Source organism: Acinonyx jubatus, chromosome A1 (assembly GCF_027475565.1).
Source record: "Acinonyx jubatus isolate Ajub_Pintada_27869175 chromosome A1, VMU_Ajub_asm_v1.0, whole genome shotgun sequence".
Lineage (NCBI taxonomy): Eukaryota > Metazoa > Chordata > Mammalia > Carnivora > Felidae > Acinonyx > Acinonyx jubatus.
The window spans coordinates 22,856,575-22,878,248 of NC_069380.1; the positions used below are offsets into that span (position 1 = coordinate 22,856,575).

At 36.4% G+C, this 21,674-nt stretch overlaps 1 protein-coding gene across 2 annotated transcripts in view; it reads left to right on the plus strand.

Annotated features, from left to right (window-relative positions):
- The first annotated feature begins 219 nt into the window (after positions 1–219).
- SUCLA2 (succinate-CoA ligase ADP-forming subunit beta) overlaps positions 220–21,674 on the plus strand; it is a 44,248-nt gene continuing 22,793 nt past the window's right edge. The window contains exons 1-4 of one of the 2 annotated variants that reach the window (XM_027064838.2): positions 220–375; positions 5,177–5,357; positions 17,494–17,593; positions 17,782–17,944. In XM_027064838.2, coding sequence (XP_026920639.1) covers positions 286–375; positions 5,177–5,357; positions 17,494–17,593; positions 17,782–17,944 — 534 coding nt within the window. In that variant the 5' untranslated portion in view covers positions 220–285. Of the gene's footprint in view, positions 376–501; positions 731–5,176; positions 5,358–17,493; positions 17,594–17,781; positions 17,945–21,674 lie in introns of those variants that run through there. The other variant, XM_027064837.2, reaches the window with a different exon arrangement.

The following is a 21,674-nucleotide window of genomic DNA, read 5'->3' on the forward strand; positions in this document are numbered from 1 at the left end:
CTTTACTAGGAAGTGTTCAGGTTGCCTTCTGGCCACAGGTTGGCTATTAAGGCTGCGGTGCTGACAGAATTCTAAGGGTCAAAGTTTGCTCCGTGCCCGCCAAACCCAACTTTGCTTGAGCTGGTAATCCCTGCTAAGAAAGTCCGCATCTGCAGAGTTAACCGAGGTCCCGCCCGCGAAGGGTGGGGCGAGGGGTGGAGTGCGCGTCGCAAGCAGCTGGGTCGCCGGCCGCCTTGCGCCTCTGCGCCTGCGCACGGCGCCGAGGGGACGGGGTCGGGCTCAGAAATGGCGGCCTCCATGTTCTACAGCCGGCTATTGGCCACAGCCGCCCTTAGAAGCTGCGGGTCTCGGCCGGCGCTGCGGGCCGCCGCCCAGGTATTGCGGCCCAGCCGGCTCTCGCTTGGAGGGCCGGCAGGAGAAAGGGCGAGGTGGGAGACCTGGTTCCTGTGGGCGAGGTGTGAGGGGATCTGAGGCCCGGCTCGGGGTCACTTCGCAGTAGGTGACATTGCGTGACATGGGGTGCCCAGCCGGGCCCGCGGGCGGCGTGCCCTGGAGTGCTGCCTGCCGTGACAGAGAGCGGGCTCATGTTTGCGCTGCTCTGCTCCCGGGCCATCTGGCTGCGGCTACTCACCCAGTTGCCGAGGGGCCGCAGGGAGGCGGGTGGAGGGCGCTTCCAAGTGGAGGTGGAGGTGCCTGGGCAGTTTCTGCTCCTTTTTCTGTGCCCCGCAAGGTGGGCCGAGGCTTCTGCGGCCCTTCTATGGGGAGGGGGAAATGCCCTTCACATGTACTTTCGTGTCCCTTGGGAGCTGTCATAGGTGGGAATGACTTCACAGGACCAGCTTGCTGACTGGCCTTTTTTGGGACGAGGCAAGAAGTTTCCCACCTCTCCCAAGGAGTTGTGTACTGTTGGTGTTAACCGTGGGAATAAGATGATGTTTGTTAGCTTACCAACTGGGGAAGACAGTTATCTTTTGGATCACTTCATTTCTGTAGAGAGTAGAGCATAATAAGCACGGGTTTTTGTTTCGTTGGTGTTTTGTTTTGGAGTGTTTACCGTTTTCAGGTACTGTGCTAAATAAGTAAGCATTTTACGTCTCGTTAGGCTTTTAAGCAACGCTCTAAGGGCGTCATTAATATACTCATCATTGATGAAACTGTGGCTAAGAGAACAAGTAATTGGGGCCAGGTCGGGAAGCAGGTAAGGTCAAAGCTAAGGCCTAATTCCAGACTGGCTGGCTCCAAAGCTTGTGTGCTTGAATCTGCTCTTCACTTTTTTCTTCGCTTTTTTCGGAAAAACTTGGCCTGTGTTTTCCAAAGTTGATACAGACTTGTGAAAGGGCATGATTGGTTTCATAAGTCAATTTCAGTGTTTTAGATTATGTTCAGAAATTAAGTCCTTAGACATGACAAAAATAAATTGATTTAGACTTTTATTCTTTTTGGAAGCTGTTCATACTTAAAACTTGGAGATGGTAAATGCTATGAGTATGCTTCTTAATAAGAGAAGTGATTTTTTTTTGGCCTTGAACTTCCTTCTTATGAGTCTTAAAAAGTGCTGTCTAGTTTTCAGAAAATGAGGATTTGGTGAACACATATGTTTTCATCATAATTTTTATCCTTTTGGAAATTGTTTTAAAAGCTTTTGTCTCTCCATATGGAGATGCCTAGCATGTTGTCTTAATATCTCTTTTCTTCCACTCTCACATTAAATAATACAGATTTAGAATTTGGAAGGCCCTTAGTCTAACCGTTACCTTGCTTTTGTAGATGAGAACACAGAGGTGCAGCCTCCTAGAAAACTTGTTCACCGTCACACACTGAGTTTAGCTAATGCTCTTAAACGTTTTAATTCTCTGACCCCTTCTAGTTTCTGTATCTTCCTTATCAGTATATTTCTGATAAAATAGTTCAGGTTATAAGCAGATGAACTAATTTAAGATATTTTCTTAGTTGTCGTGAATCACATTCCCCAGTAACCACATTTACCCACTTTTGAATACATATTACTTAAACTAGGTAAATCATTGAATGGGTGGTGGGTTAGGAATTTAGCCAGGAATTGGTGGCCTTTTGGCAGTAGGAATCTTCTGAGTGATGATGTCAGGAAAGACAAAGACTTAAATGTGGGAATCCTTGTGATTATGCAGGGATTTGTATTGCCAGTGAAATTAAAAACTGATATTTCAAGTCATAACTTCTAGTGGTGCAAGGAAAGGATTATCAATACCGTAGATATTAAAAAACCTTTAAGGTAGTATAAAAGCAATCAGCATTACTTTATGAATACTACTGATTCTTTGTGAATATAGGTACTTGAAAGAAACTGTAAAAATATACTCAGAGCTTTGTGTCACTCACTGGTTTACCTTGAACTTTTTTGGGAAAAATTTCAAACTGATAGAAATGTGCCAGCAGTAGTACAGTGAGCACGTAATTGCCTTCACCTAAATGTAACATTTTGCCACATTTGCTTCATCTTTATAAAATTGTATTCGTGTGTGTGTGTGTGTGTGTGTGTATAAAATTCCATTCCGTTTATTTTTGCTCAACCATTTGTGAGTAAGTAGCAGGTAGCATGGCACTTTATCCCTAGATGTTTTAGCATATGCCTTTTAAAAATGAGGACATTCTCCTAAATAACCACAATATAGTTATTATATACTTAGGAAACCTATAGTTATCATACTTAGGAAATTTAGACTCAGATTTCCCCAGTTGTTCCCAAAGTGTTCCTTATAGCTGTTAGGTTTTTTTTTTTTTTTTTTCAACTGAGATCACGCCTCTGTAGCATTTTTTCTAGTCTGTTCAGTTAATTAGGTGCTGCCTAATGAGTCTGTTAATGCTGTTATATGTGCTATAGTTGTTCATTTATATGTTCATATATACTACATGAATTCTGCAGCTGACGCCAAGTTGGCTTTATTCTTTTAGCATCCCTAGCACAGTGCTGGTATATAGGCATTCAAAAAATGTTTGTATAACTAATTTACCAAGCTGTGCTAAAAACTCCCTTTCCCCCTTATTTTTATTATTATTTTGAGGTATAATTTATATAAAGTGTACAATTTGGGTAGCTAGATTAATTTTTATGTATGTATACATCTGTGTAGCCACCATTCTGATCATGGTATGTCATATTTGCAGCCCTCCAAAACACCCATGTCCTCTCTCCCTATTAATACTCCCTAACAGAAGGTGACCACTAATTCTATCACCAATTTTGACTGGTTTTGAACTATATAAAAAATACAAGTATGTGTTCATGTGTGTGGTTTCTTTTCCTCAAAGTTGTGTTTTTGAGATTACTGCCCTGTATTGTGAGCAATAGGTTTTTTTTTTTTTTTAAATTGCACTGTAGTATCCTAGTATATGAATATAACATTTTATTATCTTATTGATGGGCATTTGGGTCATTTTCATTTTTTATTTATTATGAATAAGCCTGCTATGAGCTTTCTTTTTTTTTTTTAAGTTTTTAAAATATTTATTTTGAGAGAGTGTGCATGAGCACCACAGCGCCAGTGTGGGTAAGGGAGGGACAGAGAGAGAGAAAAAGAAAATCCCAAGCAGGCTCTTGTGCAAAAGCCCCAAACACGGCTGTATCTCATGAATCAGATCATGACCTGAGCCGAAATCAAGAGTCGGACGCTTAACCAACTGAGCCACCCAGGTGTCCCTGAATATATATTTGCCTTTTGGTAAACTGAACACTAATTTCTGTTGCCTTTATAGCCAGGAATGGGATTTCAGAAAGTAGATGAGTGCTGAGCAGTTTGGGATGTTGCTGGGTTTTAATATTGAAGTGACACTAAATCAGGGAGTTGAGCTACCCTGGTGAAATGTTATCCAGGATTTTGGCTTACCAGATGAATCAGAAATAAGTGGTTACTAGATGTGATTGGCTTTTTAGACTAGTGGTTCTCTAACTGTAGGGTGCTTAACTATCAGGGGAATGACTTGTTAGGAATGCAGCTTTCCTGAGGCCCATTCCAGAGATTCTGACTTTTCGGATGTGAGTGGGGCCCCAGAATCGGCAGTTTTAGACACATCCCAGGTACATTTGCATTTTGATGCAAATAGTTCATGAATCCCCTTTAAGAAGTAGACTGTTTATATACAATTCCTTTAACTTCAGTTCTTATATTGTGTGTTTCATATGAACCGTATTTCAGTATTCTGCCTTCTGTGAATAGAGAATGGAAATGTATGGGTGATAATTAAATGTGCAATTTCAATTCACTCTTTCAGAGCTTTCATAGCACTTAATTTGTTCTACATATTGCCATATAAGGTTGGTAGGATTGAGGAATTTGAATGATATTTGCAGGCTGTGAAATTAAGAGTTTCATGGAGGAAGTCAACTGGAGAGTGACATCTGGATCAACCCCTGTGAGAGAGTGAAGGCAGGAGGGTTGAGTAGAGGGAGAAGTAGAACTGTCATGTGGTTGCAGTAGGAGCCTTTGCCTTTCCTGTGGGAGATCTGGAACTAAGATGGTCCTTCAGAATTATCCCAAATTGGGGCGAGGTGCTAGGACTTTATATCCTTACCTTAACCTCTGTTGACCAGTCATGGATGTAGGCTGCAATGTGAAGGTGTGACTTTGGGCAAGGAAGTGCTAATGAAAGAACTCAGCTGAGAGCTATCAGCAGCCAACACTCCCAGCAGTTGGGGCTCTGAAAGGAGAATCTGAGCATCACACTACGGTGACCTCTACAGGTGAAACCAGGGTTTTGAGTCTTGAGTGTATGAAAGAGTAATGGTACTAGATCATTCAACTACTGCCTATCTAGTGCCAAGCAATTTGTTAGGTGCTTAAAGAATGGTGGAGACAAGAAGGGGAAGGATGAGGTTGGTTTTAGATCTGCTGAATTTGGCACTGAGGTAGAAATCTGTAGGTCATTAGAGATATGGTGGTAAAGCTCAAATAAAAGATAAGGACTAGACATGATGCGGAAATAGTTAAAACTAAAGGGTAATGTTTGATATTTAGCAGGTAGGTTAGCTCTTAGGTTATGATTTAGGTAGCCTGAATATTATACTTTGATGATTTAATGTAACAGTTTTATTATAGTTATGAAGAGCCAAATATTCTATATAAAAACGTATTTTGAGAAGGTGTTTTTAATAATAACTTCCAAATATCTATCATGTATAATATGTCTCCAATATCTCTAGGTTCTGGGAAGTTCTGGATTGTTTAATAACCATGGACTCCAAATACAGCAGCAGCAAAAAAGGAATCTCTCACTACATGAATACATGAGTATGGAATTGTTGCAAGAAGCTGGTGTCTCCATTCCCAAAGGACATGTGGCAAAGTCACCAGATGAAGCTTATGCAGTTGCCAAAAAATTAGGTACTAACTTAAGAAAAACTTTTGCCACTTTGACATGGGCACTCTGATAAGATGTGAACTTTTGGTTTATAGCAACTTACAGTTTTTATTTTATTTTATTTTTTTTTAATAAATTTTATTTACTTAAAAGAGAAGATGGAACTTTATGATTGTTGGCATTCTAAAATTATTATGAGATTATTATGAGCTCCCATAGTGCTAGTAACTTAAGAATCAATTACATTGGCATTAGGAATCTAAAGTCCTGTTTTTAGTTGGAATATAATTATGAGGAAGGAAGTTTTGCTTAATACTCTGAAGCTGAAAAGATTGGTGCTTGTGATGATTCTTCAAGGAAATGGTGAAGGAAATCTTAGCTGTTTATATGGTTTGATGGGAAAAGTATGGAACCAAAGGGAGGGAAAAAGAAGCTGAGCGCTAGACTGTAAGCTCCATGAGAGCAGGGTTTCTTTGTCTTCTTTTGTCCACTGATATATTCCAGACTCTTAGGAGAGTACCTGGCACGTGGGTAATCAATAACTGTTGTTATATTTTAAATGAACTAAATATTTGTGCATGTTTATTAATAGATTCTTTTATTGATAAGAGAAACCTTAATAGCTTTTGTTAATGTGAATTCTGTTAATTTATATTAATCTCTTAATTAAAAAATAAATTTTGACTTTAGAAGAAATCCTTCACTTTACATTTTTAATGATTTATTATGGGGCCATAATAGTCATGTACTAGCTGTACACTGCATTTTATTTTTAGTGGTATTTAAGATCCCAGCAATTTTATGGAGATTAGCACAATCTCTCCTGTATGTATACTTGATTAATATAGCTTTAAATGTGCTTTGATGAAGACTTTGTTTTATTCGTTTTTTAAGAAGGCTATGGAGCATTTAAAAATGTTTAAAAATTTTAAAGTTTACTCATTTTGTACTTGTTTCTAGAATGGGTTTTTCTTTCAAAAGTGGGGGCATGGACAAGTTCAGAAATATATCCTATATTAAAGCTATGTTTTTGACAAGTTGACCTGGAAACATGATTTTTTATAGTTTAATTTTTTGTTAATCAGAAAAAAATACTTTTTATTCAGATTATAAGCAAACTTCTTTTTATTTATTGAAAGCCTTGTGTAAAATGGCATTAATTTTGGTGAAATTTTTGTTAATTAATGGTGACCTGTACTTTGAACTTGTGCATGATAAAAAATGTGCCTCAATTTTACCCTCAAAACAATGTATATTAGAGGCTCTTAAAGGTCAAGTTTAAAGAAAACTTGTGATTGTACTTTGTATTTCTGTAATATTTCTTGGAAAGACTTCTTTCTAATAACTACTCCCTTGAGAATTGATCTTATCTATATGACCTAAACTTTAATTTCTAAAGAAGACCCAGCTAAGTAGGAGGGAAGACTTTGAAATGCAGTTGAGAAAGTATAAGGTTTTCTTATTCTGCTGTTCCCTTCTCAAGGATGACACTTAGACCGGTTTGACTTCGTTCTTTTAATTTTGTTAGTCTGATCTCTTGAGAGATGATTTTTTGTTTACCAATTCATTCATTTGTAATAATGCTGAACCATAAAACGTTTTTCATGCCAGTGTTGGTAAGGCCTGTTTTATATATAATGAGGTCAGTAAAAGCTATATTTTTCTATTTCCAAATTATTATAACTGGTTTTTCTGTCTTCTCCATATATTTTCTCATTTAGTCAAAGTTCGTTGTTTTGTCAGAAAAAAAAATCTATGTAGAAACTTTTTCATAAAACAAGTAGGATTTATTTGGATGCCAGTTTCTTGATTTCTTTATTCCTTGTAAAAATCTTTAATGGCGCTTAAATGATTAAAAGAAGAAAAAATAGTTAATATGTGTAGGATATACTATGAGTATTGATATACTGTGAGACCTGGCAAGGTCTCTGGGACCAGGACTTCTATGAAATAAGGAGCAGGTAGGCAGCTCTGATTATGAGCCCATTGGAACAGAAGGTGTCTTGTTCGTCTAGAAAGTATGTTTTTGTCAAATAACACTGCAGATGATGATTGCAGTGTGGAAGTGGGATTAGTGACTAATGAGGACTTTTAAATTTAGAGGATCAGAAATGCTACTTTTAAAAGATATGTTTGGTAACTACTATGAAGATGTTGAGGGCAGTTTTGTCTTTTGTTGGGAGTCATTAATATCAAAAGGTATTGATTATGGGATCTGATTGCCTTAGAAATACACCTGGTTCTGTCTCTCTAGCTAGCAATTCCTAATGCTGATTTTGGCTACTTTGTTTTTTGCATTACTGAAAAATTCACAGAGTATTAATTCCATTTATTAAAAAGCTCTTAAATCACCAACCAATATAGAGAAATACAAATGCATTACAGGTGGGCTAAACTTGCTTCCCCTCAGTTCTGTGGGTGGCATGGGGACTGGGGCACTGAGTCTTAAAGCTGGTGACTCCTCCTGAAATAGCCCTGGCCTCTTTCCCCAGTGTTCCCTTCAAGTTCTATAATTTTCTTTGTACATCATGATATGAGAAAAGCTGGAAACACCTGTTCTGGAGGCAAGTTTTGCCTGTTGTGAATAATTGAAGTTGGGGATGGAAGAGTGGTTGGAAGGAAATCTAATTCTAGTTTGTTTGTAGACTGGTTTTCTCATATCCCTTTTTAATGATAGGCCTTTGGTAGACAGCTCATTAATTTCATGGTTCTGTATTGCCAAGAATAATATCTTTTAGGCTTGGGAAGTTTCTCCGTTTTGTTCTAATTTTCAGAGGAACTATAAAAGCTGTGCTTCATAGGGGTACCTGGGTGGCTCAGTCGGTTGAGTGCCGGACTTCAGCTCAGGTCGTGATCTCACCGTTAGTGGGTTCAAGCCCCACGCAGTGGTTAAGCGTCCAACTTCAGCCAGGTCACGATCTCGCGGTCCGGGAGTTCGAGCCCCACGTCAGGCTCTGGGCTGATGGCTCAGAGCCTGAAGACTGCTTCAGATTCTGTCTCCCTCTCTCTCTGCAGCTCCCCGTTCACACTGTGTCTGTCTCTTGAAAATAAATAAATGTTTAAAAAAAAAGCTGTGCTTCATAGAATTTTAAGAGCAGAAACCCTAGTACATAGCTCAAATACAAATACATCTTAGTTCCCCTATTACTGTAAATAGAATTGCATCTGTATTGGCTTTCTATGTTTGAGATTACAATGTAATTATTTTGCTGCTTGAAAATTGTTCAACCTAGTGAAATTTATGTTGTCTGGCTAGTCTTTTTGTTGCATATTTTGTTGACCATTTTTAGAGTATACTTTAATTAATTTCATTGATAATAGTACTTGTATCTGCTACATGTTTTTTTAATTGCTTAAACATAAATTTATTCTTACATTTAATGAGGTTAGAAGTTTGAAATGGGTCTGAGGTCCCATTTGTTTTCTTTTTTTCTTTAATTTTCACCCCTTTCATCCATTTTTTTCTCTCTCCCACCCACTGCCTCTGGCAGCTACCAATCTGTTCTATGTATCTATGAGCTTAGGTTTTTGTTTTGTTTTGTTTTTGTTTTTTTTCTAATTTAATATATAAGAGTGTTCATATGGAATGTCTTTCTTTGACTTATTTCACTTAGCCCTTCAGGTCTATTCATGTTGTTGGAAATGGGAAAATTTCATTCTTTTTTTATGGCTGAGTACACACACACGTACATGCATATACCATAATTTCTTTACCCATTTATCCATCAATGGATACTTCGATTGTTTCCATATCTTGGTTATTGTAAATAGTGCTGCAATCAACATGGGGTACATGTATTTTTTCAAGTTAGTGTTTTCTTCAGGTAAATACCCAGAAGTGGAATTGCTGGATCATATAGTAGTTCTTTTTTTTTTTTTTTTTTTTTTTGAGATTATTTCATTTTTTAAAATGTTTATTTATTTATTTTTGAGAGAGAGAGAGAGGAACAAGCAGAGGAATGAGGGGAAGGAGACACAGAATCTGAAACAGGCTCCGGGCTCTGAGCTGTCAGTACAGAGCTGGACGTCAGGCTCGAATTCATGAGCTGAGAGATCACAACCTGAGCCAAAGTCAGGCATTTAACTGACTGAGCCACCCAGGCGCCCCTGGTAGTTCTATTTTTAATTTTTTTTGAGGAATGCCTTTACTATTTTCCCTAGTGGCTGCACCAATTTATATTTCCAACAGTGCATGAGCATTCCCTTTTCTTCCATCCTCACCAACACTTGTTATTCCTTGTTTTTTTTTTTTTTTTTAAATTTTTTTTTTTCAACGTTTATTTATTTTTGGGACAGTGAGAGACAGAGCATGAACGGGGGAGGGGCAGAGAGAGAGGGAGACACAGAATCGGAAACAGGCTCCAGGTTCTGAGCCATCAGCCCAGAGCCTGATGCGGGGCTCGAACTCCCGGACCGCGAGATCGTGACCTGGCTGAAGTTGGACGCTTAACCACTGTGCCACCCAGGCGCCCCTCCTTGTTTTTTTTTTAATAGCCATTCTAACAGGTGTGGTTTTGATTTGCATTTCCCTGATGAATAGTGATTTTGAGCATCTTTTTGTGTGTTTATTGGCCATCTGTATGTCTTTGAAAAAATGTGTGTTCACATTTCCTGCTTGTTGTTTAACCAGATTCTTTTTCACAATTGAGTTTTATGAGTTCTTTATGTTTTGGGTATTAACTCCTTATCAGATACATGGTTTGCAAATATTTTCTCCCATTCAGTAGGTTGCCTTTTTATTTTGTTAAAGGTTTCCTTTGCTGTGCAGAAGTGTTTCAATTTGATATAGTCCTGCTTATTTATATTTGCTTTTGTTGCTTTTACTTTTGGTGTCATATTAAAAAAATCATCACCAAGACCTTTGTCAAAGATCTTGTCGCCTATGTTTTCTAATAGGAGTTTTATGGTTTTTTAAGTCTTATGTTCACATCTTTAAAGCACTTCAAGTTAATTTTTGTGTATGGTATAAAATAGTGGTTAAGTTTCATGCTTGTGCACATGGCTGTCCAGGTTTTCCAACACCATTTATTGAAGAGACTGTCCTTTCCCCATTGTATATTCTTGGTTTCTTTTTGATAAATTAACCATATATACATGGATTATTTCTGGCCTCCCAGTTTTGTTCTATTGTTTTATGTGTCTACTTGTATATCAGTACTATACTATTTTGATTACTTTAGCTTTGTAATATAGTTTGAAATACGGGAGTGTGATGCCTTCAGCTTTTTTCTTCTTTTGCAAATTTGCTTTGGCTACTTGGCGTTGTTTTTGTGGTTCCATACAAATTTTAGAGTTGTTTTTTCTATTTCTGTGAAAAATGCCATTAGAATTTTGATAGGGATTGCATTGAATCTTTAGATTGCTATGGACATTTTAACTGTATTATAACAGTCCAGAATATCTTTCCATTTGTTTGTGTCTTCTTCAGTTTCTTTAATCAGTGCCTTATAGTTCAGTGTACAGGTCTTTTACCTCGTTGGTTAAATTTATTCGTAGGTAATTTTGTTCTTTTTGAGGCAGTTGTAAATGGGATTTTTAAAAAATTTCTCTGATAGTTATGAATGTATATAAATGTAATCAATTTTTGTATTGATTTTATATCCTGCAGCATTAGTGAATTTATTTATTCTAATAATTTTTTTTTAAGTTTATTTTTTTATTTTTGAGAGGGAGAAAGCACAAGTTGGGGAGGGACGGGGGGGGGGGGAGGGAGGAAGGGAGACAGAATCTGAAGCAGGCTCTAGGCTCTGAGCTGTCAGCACAGAGCAGGCCACAGAGCTTGAACTCACGCTTAACTGACTGAGCCACCCAGGTGCCCCTAGTTCTAATAGTTTTTTGATGGAGTCTTTAGGGTTTTCTGTATATAACACTATGTTAAATGCAAACAGTGAGAGTTTTACTTCTTCCTTTTTAATTTGGATGCTTTTTATTTCTTTTTCTTGCCTAATTGCTGTGGGTAGAACTATATTGAATTAAAGTGGCAAGAGTGGACATCCTTGTCTTGCTGATCTTAGGGCCAAAGCTTTCAAATTTTCACTGTTAAATAAGATCTTAACTGTGGGCTTATATATGGCCTTTATTATGTTGAAATATGTTCCTTCTCTACCTGCTTTGTGGAGTTTTTTACATAATTGGATGCTGAATTTTGCCATATGCTTTTTCTGCATTTTTTGAGATGATCATATGATTTTTTACCCTTCATTTTGTTAATACCACATTCACTGATTTGTGGATATTTAAGTAGCCTTTGATTCCTGGAATAAATCCTATTTGATGTTGGTATATGATTTTTTTTTTTTTTATGGTATTGATTCTTTACAAATTTTTTTTTTCAACGTTTATTTATTTTTGGGACAGAGAGAGACAGAGCATGAACGGGGGAGGGGCAGAGAGAGAGGGAGACACAGAATCGGAAACAGGCTGCGGGCTCTGAGCCATCAGCCCAGAGCCTGACGCGGGGCTCGAACTCACGGACCATGAGATCGTGACCTGGCTGAAGTCGGACGCTTAACCGACTGCGCCACCCAGGCGCCCCTGTGGTACTGATTCTTTTAATGCGTTGTTGCATGCAGTTTCCTAATATTTTGTTGAGGATGTTTGCATGCGTGTTGATCAGGGTTATTACCCTGTAATTTTCTTTCCCTTTGGCATCCTTGTCTGGTTTGGGTATCAGGGTAATTCTGTCCCTGTAAAGTGCACTGAAAATGTTCTCTTCTATTTTTTTTTTTTTTCCAAGAGTTTGAGAAGGATTGCTATTCTTTTTTTAATGTTGGTAGAATTCACCAATAAAGCCATCTGGTCCTAGACTTTAATTTATTGGAAGGTTTTTGATTACTGATTCAATATCCTTACCAGTAATCTGTTCAGATTTTCTGTTTGTTCATGATCTAGTCTTGGTAGGTCGTATGTTTCTAGGAATTCATTTCTTCTTGGTTGTCCAGTTCGTTGTCATTAATTGCTCATAATAGTCTCTTATGTTTTGCATTTCTGAGTTATCAGTTGTAATATCTTTTTGTCTGATTTTATTTATTTGAGCCCACTCTTTTTTCTTTGTTTGGTGAGCCTAGCTGAAAGTTTGTGATTTTGAAGAAGCAGCTCTTATTTTCATTGATCTTTTCCATTGTTTTTCCTTTATTTCTGTTCTAACCTCGTTATTTCCTTCCTTCTACTAACTTTGGGCTTTGTTCTTTCTTAGTTCCTTGAGGTGCATAGTTAATTTGTTTGAGACTTTTCTTGTTTCTTAAAATAGGCATTTATTACTGTGAATTGAAACTGCTCTTTCTGCATCCCATAAATTTTGGTGTATTTCCATTTTGTTTGTCTCAATATATTTTTTAATTTCTTTTTTGATTTTTTTCTTTGACCCATTGATAGCATGTTGTTTAATCTCCACGTATTTGTGAATTTTTCAGTTTTCTTTCTTTAATTGGTTTCTAGTTTCATACCACTGTGTTTGGAAAAGATGCTTGATATGATTTCAGTCTTCTTAAATTATTAAGACTTGTTTTGTGATTTATCGTATCATCTGTCCTGGAGTATGTTCCATATGCACTTGAGCAAAATATATATTGTTGATTTTGGATGGGATGTCATTCAATATATATATTCATATATATTTAAATATGTATGTGTATATATATATATATATATATGTTATATATATATTTAGACCATGATTGAATTTGTTATTTAAGGCCTATGTTTGCTTTTTGATTTTCTGTCTGGATGATCTATCCATTGATGTAAGTGAGTGTTAAAGTCCCCTACTACTATTCTATTACTGTCTCTTTCCCCCTTTGGTCTGTTAAGATTTGCTTTATATATTTAGGTGCTTCTATGATGGGTGCATAAATATTTACAAATGATATATCATCTTGTTGGATTGACGCCTCTATCATTATTTAACACTCTTGTCTCTTATTATAGTCTTTGTTACGAAGTTGATTTTGTCTGAAATAAGTATAGCTACTCTGGCTTTCTTTTGGTTTCTGTTTGTGTGGAATATCTTTTTTCATCCTTTCACTTTCACTCTGTTTCCTTCCATCTAAAAGTGAGTCTCTTGCAGCATGCATGAGTCTTGTTTTTTAATTTATTCAGTCACTCCATGTCTTAGTCCTAGTGTTTAGGATTCTAGTATAATTAAGATGGAATTTCTGTCTGGTTGAATAAACATGTACAAAGGTTGCCAATTAATGAATGCCAGCCTGGAGGGAAACTTCTAATGGCAGACAATAGCGCTTTGCCTTCTTTTTTCTTCTTCCTAGTGTTTTATTGGATGACTATATAGAAGAATGCTTAAAACGTTTGTGAATAACTGAAGCTAGCAGGGATAGTGAATATATTTTAAATAAATCTTGGAATCCATAAAAGCTCTTGTCTGACTAGAGCAAAGGGCCAAATCTAATAAAATAAAGACTGTAAGCTCTCTAAGGGCAGGGTAGGTCCCTTTTGATCATTGTTGTGTCTACAACTCCAGCACAGTAACTGGTATATAGATGTAATTTTTAAATGAATTAATGGAATTGAATAAAATCTTGTTTCAATCAGTTGTCCTCAGATGTCTCTTGTAATCCTTCTCCTTCTCTTGATAATTGATGAAACTGTATTCATTAACTTTTTTTGGCTTTTCTTTTGTTGTGAAAGGCTTTTATAGAAGGAACTTTTGAAGAATCATCTCTGCCCTTAAGGAATTTATATTCTTATAAATTTTATAAGACAGAGGGCTCTTCCCCCAAGGAAGAAAGGAAGTTGGCACTTGGGGGAAGAGTCTTCTGTCTTATAAAATATTTTTGAAAAAGTAGAGCTTTACTACTCAAATAGGTCAATATTTTAAATCCTCAGTTTAATGTGTGAATATTTGAATTTAGCCCAGCAAAGCATCAGTTTAACTCTTGACCATTTTTACATGATATTTACACTGTTGGGATTACATTTATCCTCCTTGGATATAAATGAATATTTCTAAAGTACCAGGAAACCAGGACTTGGCAGGTAACCAGAAAAAGGTAAAATGACTAGTGGCTACTTCTTTTAGTTTGGGCATGAACTCTGTAATTTGCCTTTGTCCCTGAGGCTACCTGTTGTCTTCCCGTAGGAAAATTATTGTTAGTTTTAAGGAAATTTCTTAAGTTTTCTCTAGTTTTTTATCTAATATTAAATTGTTTTCACTTGGGGATGGTGGGGACTGTGGCAGATAGAAAAGGGTCTATCTTGGGGGCTATGGCAGATAGAAAAGGGTCTATCTGTGTAAACAAGGCACTTCTAATCAGCTTTAGTTGCAGGGCCCAGTATTTCCAGTTCTCAGTTTTTTATTTTTTTATTTTTTAATGTTTATTCATTTTATGAGAGACAGAGCACGAGCAGGGGAGGGGCAGAGAGAGAGAGGAAGACACAGAATCTGAAGCAGGCTCTAGGCTTTGAGCTGTCAGCACAGAGCCTGATATGGGGCTTGAACTCAAAAATTGTGAGATCATGACCTGAGCCAAAGTCAGTCACTTAACTGACTGAGCCACCAAGGCGCCCCCAGTTTTGAGTTTTTTAAAGAGCAGTGGAAAATGTAGATTTTTTACAAATTCGTTCCATTTTTTTTTGTTTGTTTATTTTTGAGAGAGTATGAGCACAGTTGGGGGAGGAGCAGAGAGAGAGAGAGAGAGGATCAGAAACAGGCTCTGTGCTGACAACCGAGAGCCCCATGCAAGGCTTGAACTCATGAACTGTGAGATCATGAACCTGAGCTGAAGTTGGATGCTTAACTGACTGAGCCACCCAGGCGCCCCAAATTTGTTCCATCTTTAAATGTTCTTTTATTCAACATTCAGAAAATATATGCTAGGAACCCTCCCAGTAGCTTGAGAACATCAATAACCACAACCAAGATTTTGCCCTTCTGGTCTATATTCTAGTGGGCGAGCAAAACAATAAATGATAAACATGAGGAAATTATGTATTATGTTTGAAGGTGATGAATTCTATGGGGAAAAAAAGGGCAGGGTAAGGGGGATTGGTCACAGGTAGGCAGATCGTAGTATTAAGTAGAGTGATCAGGGTAAGCATCATGGACAATGATATGTAAGAAGAAAAAACTTGAAGGGAATGAGGACCTTTCTCAAGTGGATATGGGTATCTTCTTGTATCTGAAAGTAGAGCATTCTTGTGAAACATTTTGTAAGCCAAAATGGCATAAAGCAAAAGAGCACCTACCAACAATTTATATGGAAATGTTTTCAAGCATTCCCAGACCCAACAGATGACCCCTCCTAGGCTTTTCTGATACCTCAGAACACATCTTGCTAACAGAGATGCACAAAATAAGTCAAGATAAAGCACAGACACTCAGAGACACAGTTCAAGGCTATGGTGGCTTGATGCTGAGGCACTGAATTTAGTTCCTGGGTGAGGAGCTTGGTGGGGCCACTCTTGCTGTTTGGGGTGCATGCTGCCTCTGTAATGGCTCTGCAAAACAAGCACTGAACATTGTTCTTATAGAAGTGAAAATCATTTTCGGATTTCTTTTGGTTAGTGAAAACATACTGATGTAGGTCTTTTGTAAAAGCAAAGTGATGTAATGCGAACTTTTGAAAAACGGGATTCTTGTACTTAGATGACCAATATTCCAGGTGGCAGGAGCATTAGAGCCAAGTCCTGTAGGCAGGAACATGCCTGGAAACAGCAGAGACTAGTGTTGCTGGAGTGGATTGAGCAATGAGGAGGTTATAGGAAGAGTACTGGGAGATTCTATAGGGCCTTTAAGCCATTGTAAGGAGTGTGAATTTTACTCTGAGTAAAAAGGACATTGCAAAGTTTTAAATAGAGGAGTGATGTGCTCACTTTACTGCTTTGAGAATGCTCTGTCAGGGACAAGGGTAATCTAGGTGAGATATAATGGTGGCTGGGACCAGGATCCAAATGAGGTGATGAGGAGTGGTCAAGATTCTGGATAAATTTTGAAGATAGAATCAGTATGATTTCCTGACTGAATGGATATGGAGTGTGAGAAAGAGGGTTCTTTTAAATACTGCCTTGACTGACTCAAAGAGCCATCTTCTAGCTTCTAAATGTACACTCATTTACATCATTAATTTTCTAAATATTCTTTTGTAATAGTTTGTAAACTTTAAGTCATTTCTTACTGGTTTTATCACAAACTGCATTTGTTACCTCTTTGATTTGGTTGCTTTATCTGATTAGGTGGGAGTGCCCTCTCATTCTGCATGGTGTGGGCATGTATTGGTAGTTATATCCCAGAGACTGCTTTGGGCTTATAAGGAATAAGGATAAAAGTGTCCCTAACCCTGACCTCAAGGCTTATTTTGCCATAATGTAATACTAGTGTTTCACTGCTAGTATAGGCAAAATGCTGTAAGAGGGAAAATGAGTAGGTCCTGAAATTCTCCCTCATTCTCAGGGAGACTGAGAATGCCCCTCTAAGAGCTATAGCTCTGGATCATGAATGATGAGTGTGGTACCTAGGCTAAACAGCTGGTTTGCTGATTTTCTTCAGCACTTTAGAAAGAGGAAGATAGAAGAGAAATCAATCTACCTGTTAAGAAAAATTCACAGTATTTATTTAAAAGATTATTTTTTTAATGTTATAAACATAACACCCCTGAATCTTTTGATAAATATAATTTAATTCCTGATAATACTCCTCATAATAGTATAGCTCAAGAATGTGTATATTAATAGGTCTCTCTGTTAGAGGAACATTGTGGTATCAATATTGGCACTCACCCCTTAAGTCATGGTGTATTTCTGCGCGAAGTAGCATTTTTAACTCAAATGTTCACAGAATAGCAATTTTACATGTGAATAGAAAGGGAAGGAAATGTTGGGAAGACATTTGAGTCTCAATTTTGTACTTTTAATATCTTCCAAAGCACTGGATACTTAAAGTGTTATAGAAAAGGAAAATTATTTTCAGTGTACTTTAAGGAATGGTGTCATATGAGTGGCTAGTTTAAGTTGTGGATCTTTAGATGATAGATGTTTTAATGTTCTAATCTAGAAAATTTATACACGTGGAATACTTCATTTTTTGACACTGTGGGTAAATGAGACTACTACATTTGATAATATCACTTAATATGTGTGCTTAGTAACAAAATACTGTCTTGAATGCTGTTACGTGCTGCTTATCTAACAGAAGTGTTTTTCTTCTAGGTTCAAAAGATGTTGTGATAAAGGCACAGGTTTTAGCTGGTGGTAGAGGAAAAGGAACATTTGAGAGTGGCCTCAAAGGAGGAGTGAAGATAGTTTTCTCGTAAGTCATGTTTTTTAAAGCAAAATCATTATTAAAGAAAAAGATATATTGTAAAAATTGCCCCTTATTATTGAACTGATGAAAATGCTGAAATTTAAATATTAAATGAGATAAAATTTTGGCTGTCATGTGCTTTTGTTTTCCTCAGTTGGAGGGGAAAAGAATTTGAGTTCTTTTTCTTATTTCAGTCCGGAAGAAGCAAAAGCTGTTTCCTCACAAATGATTGGGAAGAAGTTGTTTACCAAGCAAACGGGAGAAAAGGGCAGAATATGCAATCAAGTGTTGGTTTGTGAGCGAAGATATCCCCGGAGAGAATACTACTTTGCAATAACCATGGAAAGGTCATTTCAAGTGAGTAATTGTAGACATGATACTTTAGGATGATTTTATTATATTCAGTTTCAAAAGTTGATTATTGCTATTTCTATGGGAAGGATTAAAAAAGGTATAATCCATAATCTATTTGTATGTGTCATGAGCACAATTTTTATTTTTGTGTCATTAAAAAAAAAGCATGGTTAATGCCATAAAATTTAATATATAATATTGTGGTAATAAAAGCTATAGGCAAAACTTTGCTGAAATAGAATCCACAGGACTTCTAAATTGTTAATTTGCTAAGAGCAACTTAAATGCTCTCAGATTCATCTCCAGATTCCCTAGACTGAGAAAATAATTTCTAGCAGAGTAAAATCTAATAAAGACAGTTTCTGAACCCATTAAAAGAATGTGTTTCCATGGCTTCATCTTCTTTTTCAACCTTTTGGTGTTTTTTTACAGTTTGGGGTTTATTTCACTAGCTGATTTGGTATCTGGCAAGTTGAAGGGTGACATTCACTAGCAAACAATATGATTCTAGGGAGCATAACCCTAGCTCTGCTCTCCTCTCTTTATGGAACCTAAAATGCTAGCATTTAAGGCATCCGGGGAAGAAGAAGACCTTTCATAGACCCGTTGCCATGGAGAGAGCATTGATAATCATTTTATACTCTAATTATTTGGCTTGTTGAGTACATTAGTTACACTAAATGGGCTGAATCTTTGTGCTGTATACCTTGTTTTTCCAGGCAAGTTGAGTATGTATTTGGAAGTCCTAGTAAGGATTTGATGTAAATTACACAATCACACAATGAGTAATACAACAAAAATTTTAAGAATAATGAAATTAGTTTTTGTATATAAAACATCTTTTTAAAAAGCTATTTTCCATACTGTGATTTTTTTTTCTTACAGTTAATTACATGTTCTGGTAATGTTTGAGTGATATTATAAAGTGTCTTTCATAACTTAATTTTTACAAGAAAGTATTTCTTAAGGTATAACACTAGATGGTAGTAAAAACCCACTCAGGATATAAGATAAAAGACATTGTTTTATTTGTAAGTAATATGTTTACCATTATAGGTTTCTCTATATGGTAGAATTTAGATTTGTAAGTTATTTTAGAAATCTCATGACAATAACCTAATATATTTTACACATTTATAAAAATTACACTTTTATAAATTCAGTTATTTTCATTACGTTTTCTTTTCCATTGATGTTTTATATCAACATCTTTCATTTTGTTATTTTGTTTTTACTTTTTGTTATAGAGATAGGAGTCCTATAACGTTGCACATTCAGAGTACCTCATTTTGATTGGAGTAAATACAGCAAACTGAATATGTGTTATTAAAGATCTAAATATAATACACTGACTATATTTTATTAAAGATATAGCATTGGGGAAAAGAACCAAATTTGAATTCATTTTAAGAACTTGAATTTTTAGAGAATTATTTGAGTCTCATTCAGAAAGATGTTTTCATTTATATTACATAGTTGTAATAATTCAGATTAAAAATTTGATAGTACCAGCAAAACCATTTGGTCAGATGTTCTTTGATGCTGTCATATTAGACCAGTGTAAGAGTTGGCTGGTGTTACTTTTTGGGTTATGACAAGCTCTTGTGGGAATCTCTATTAAATAACAAAAAATCAGCTATTTAAACTGAAAAGAGAAGAGCATTTTTGATTGAATTAAAATTCTGTGTATAGGAGTCAACTGATCATAAAATATTGATTTTGTTCCTTATCTGTTTTTAGGAGTGAGTCATAGGCTCTATTGGTCTTCTTTAGTATGTGTGAAATCAGGAAGCTTGGGCAGATATATATCATATTTACCAGATTTGGTATGCCAAAAAATCAATTTAAGTAGCTCCTCTGTTTTGGCACTTGTTAAAAATTAGATTTCTTAGCATTCACCCAGTGCTTGTTGGGTACTTTTGGGCTGAGACAAATCTAATTTAACAAATCACATTTGCAAAATATTTTCATTTATTTTTCTAGTAAAATACTGGAATCTGCTGTAAATGAATGGCACATTTAACTATGTCAAGTTATTTTAACTTTCCTTGGAATAGATATAAAATGTGCCACAAGAATTCCAAATTTTATTTCCCATACTTATATTGTTTTTAAAAAAGGTCTTTATTTTATTAAGTGACTTATTTAAAATTCAGACCTATTTTAAGGCAAATTTTTTTTGTGGTACTAATGAGAAGAGGAATTTATGTTAAGAAGGAGAAAATAGCATTATTCATTTATTTGAAATTACAGCTATTTGCTAGAATTTAATTATTCTGAACGTTTATTACTAAAATTTAAAAGTTAAAACCAAATCACTTAAACAAACAGCATTCATTCAGCAGTCACGACCAAATGCAAAACTATAGTCATTATTTTAACTGATTTATATTTACTTTTGTAAGCTTTCTTCTGACCAGCTGTCTACAGTTTGGGGGGTTTATTTCTAATTGGTTGGGAATTAGTACAGAGAAGGGCTGTTCACTTTATTTTATGTTATTATTTCATATGGTTTTTTTTTAGCCTTCCCCCCGCCGCCCCCCAACTTACAGCTAACTCTTGGAGACCTAATCATTACTTCAATGAGGATTTAATATTATCTTTTTCCCCCCAGACTTTTATGTGGCTTTTTATTTCTCTTATCAGTATATATTAAAGAAAAGTAAAACTAAAATAAAGTGTTCAAATATTTTAAATGCTTGTTGGTTTCTACCTCTTTTGTTGAAAAAAATTACAATTTAGGGTTATCTATAGTTAAATTTACCTCTATTCTACTTCAGTAGCATGCTGTTAGTTTGCTATTAGTTGAACAAGCTCTTCATAAATGAGTCGCCTCCCCCCTCCCCCTTTAGATCTTTGTAAAAGCTCTAGCCTTGCTAGAGAGGATATGAAGAATACCTTTTCATTTGAAGCTTATAGAAGAACTAAAAATTAGAGTATAATTTCAAACATTTCTCTTTACTTAAGCTTACTACTTTTCTTGAGGCTGAGAAGGCACAATTAATTCTTTCATTAAAAATTTGTCTGCTGTATATGTTGTAGTGAGTTCTGACACCAAGTACCCAGAATTGGGCCAAACCTCACAGGTTAAGGGTATAGTCCTCCACATGCCTGTGTTCTCTTCAGACACCAGCCTCAAGTTTTGGGTTCCTTGGGTTACTCTTAATGCCCACTAGCTGGCTAGAGATCTACTTTCTGTAAGAGTTTGACTGTTGTAGATATAGTCAAACCTCATGTAAGTGGAATCATGCAGTATTTGTCTTTTTTGTGACTTGTTAATTTTACTTAGTGTAATGTCTTCAAGGTTCATCCATGTTGCAGCATGTGTTAGGATTTCCTTTTTAAAATTTTATTTATTTATTTTTATTTTTTATATTTTTCAAGTTTATTTTGGAAGAGTACACATGTGGGGCACCTGGGTGGCTCAGTCGGTTGAGTGTCCGACTTCGGCTCAGATCATGATCTCAGTTTGTGAGTTCGAGCCTCATGTCAGGCTCTGTGCTGACAGCTCAGAGCCTGGATCCTGCTTCGGATTCTGTATTTCCCTCTCTCTCTGCTCTTCCCCTGCTCACATGCTGTCTCTCTCTCAAAAATAAGTAAAGATTAAAAAAAAAAAATTAAAAAAAAAAAAGAGTACATGTGTGAGTGGGGAAGGGGCAGAGAGAGAGGAGAGAGAGCATCCCAAGTGGGCTTCATGCTGTCAGTGCCAAGCCTGATGTGGGGCTCGGTCCCA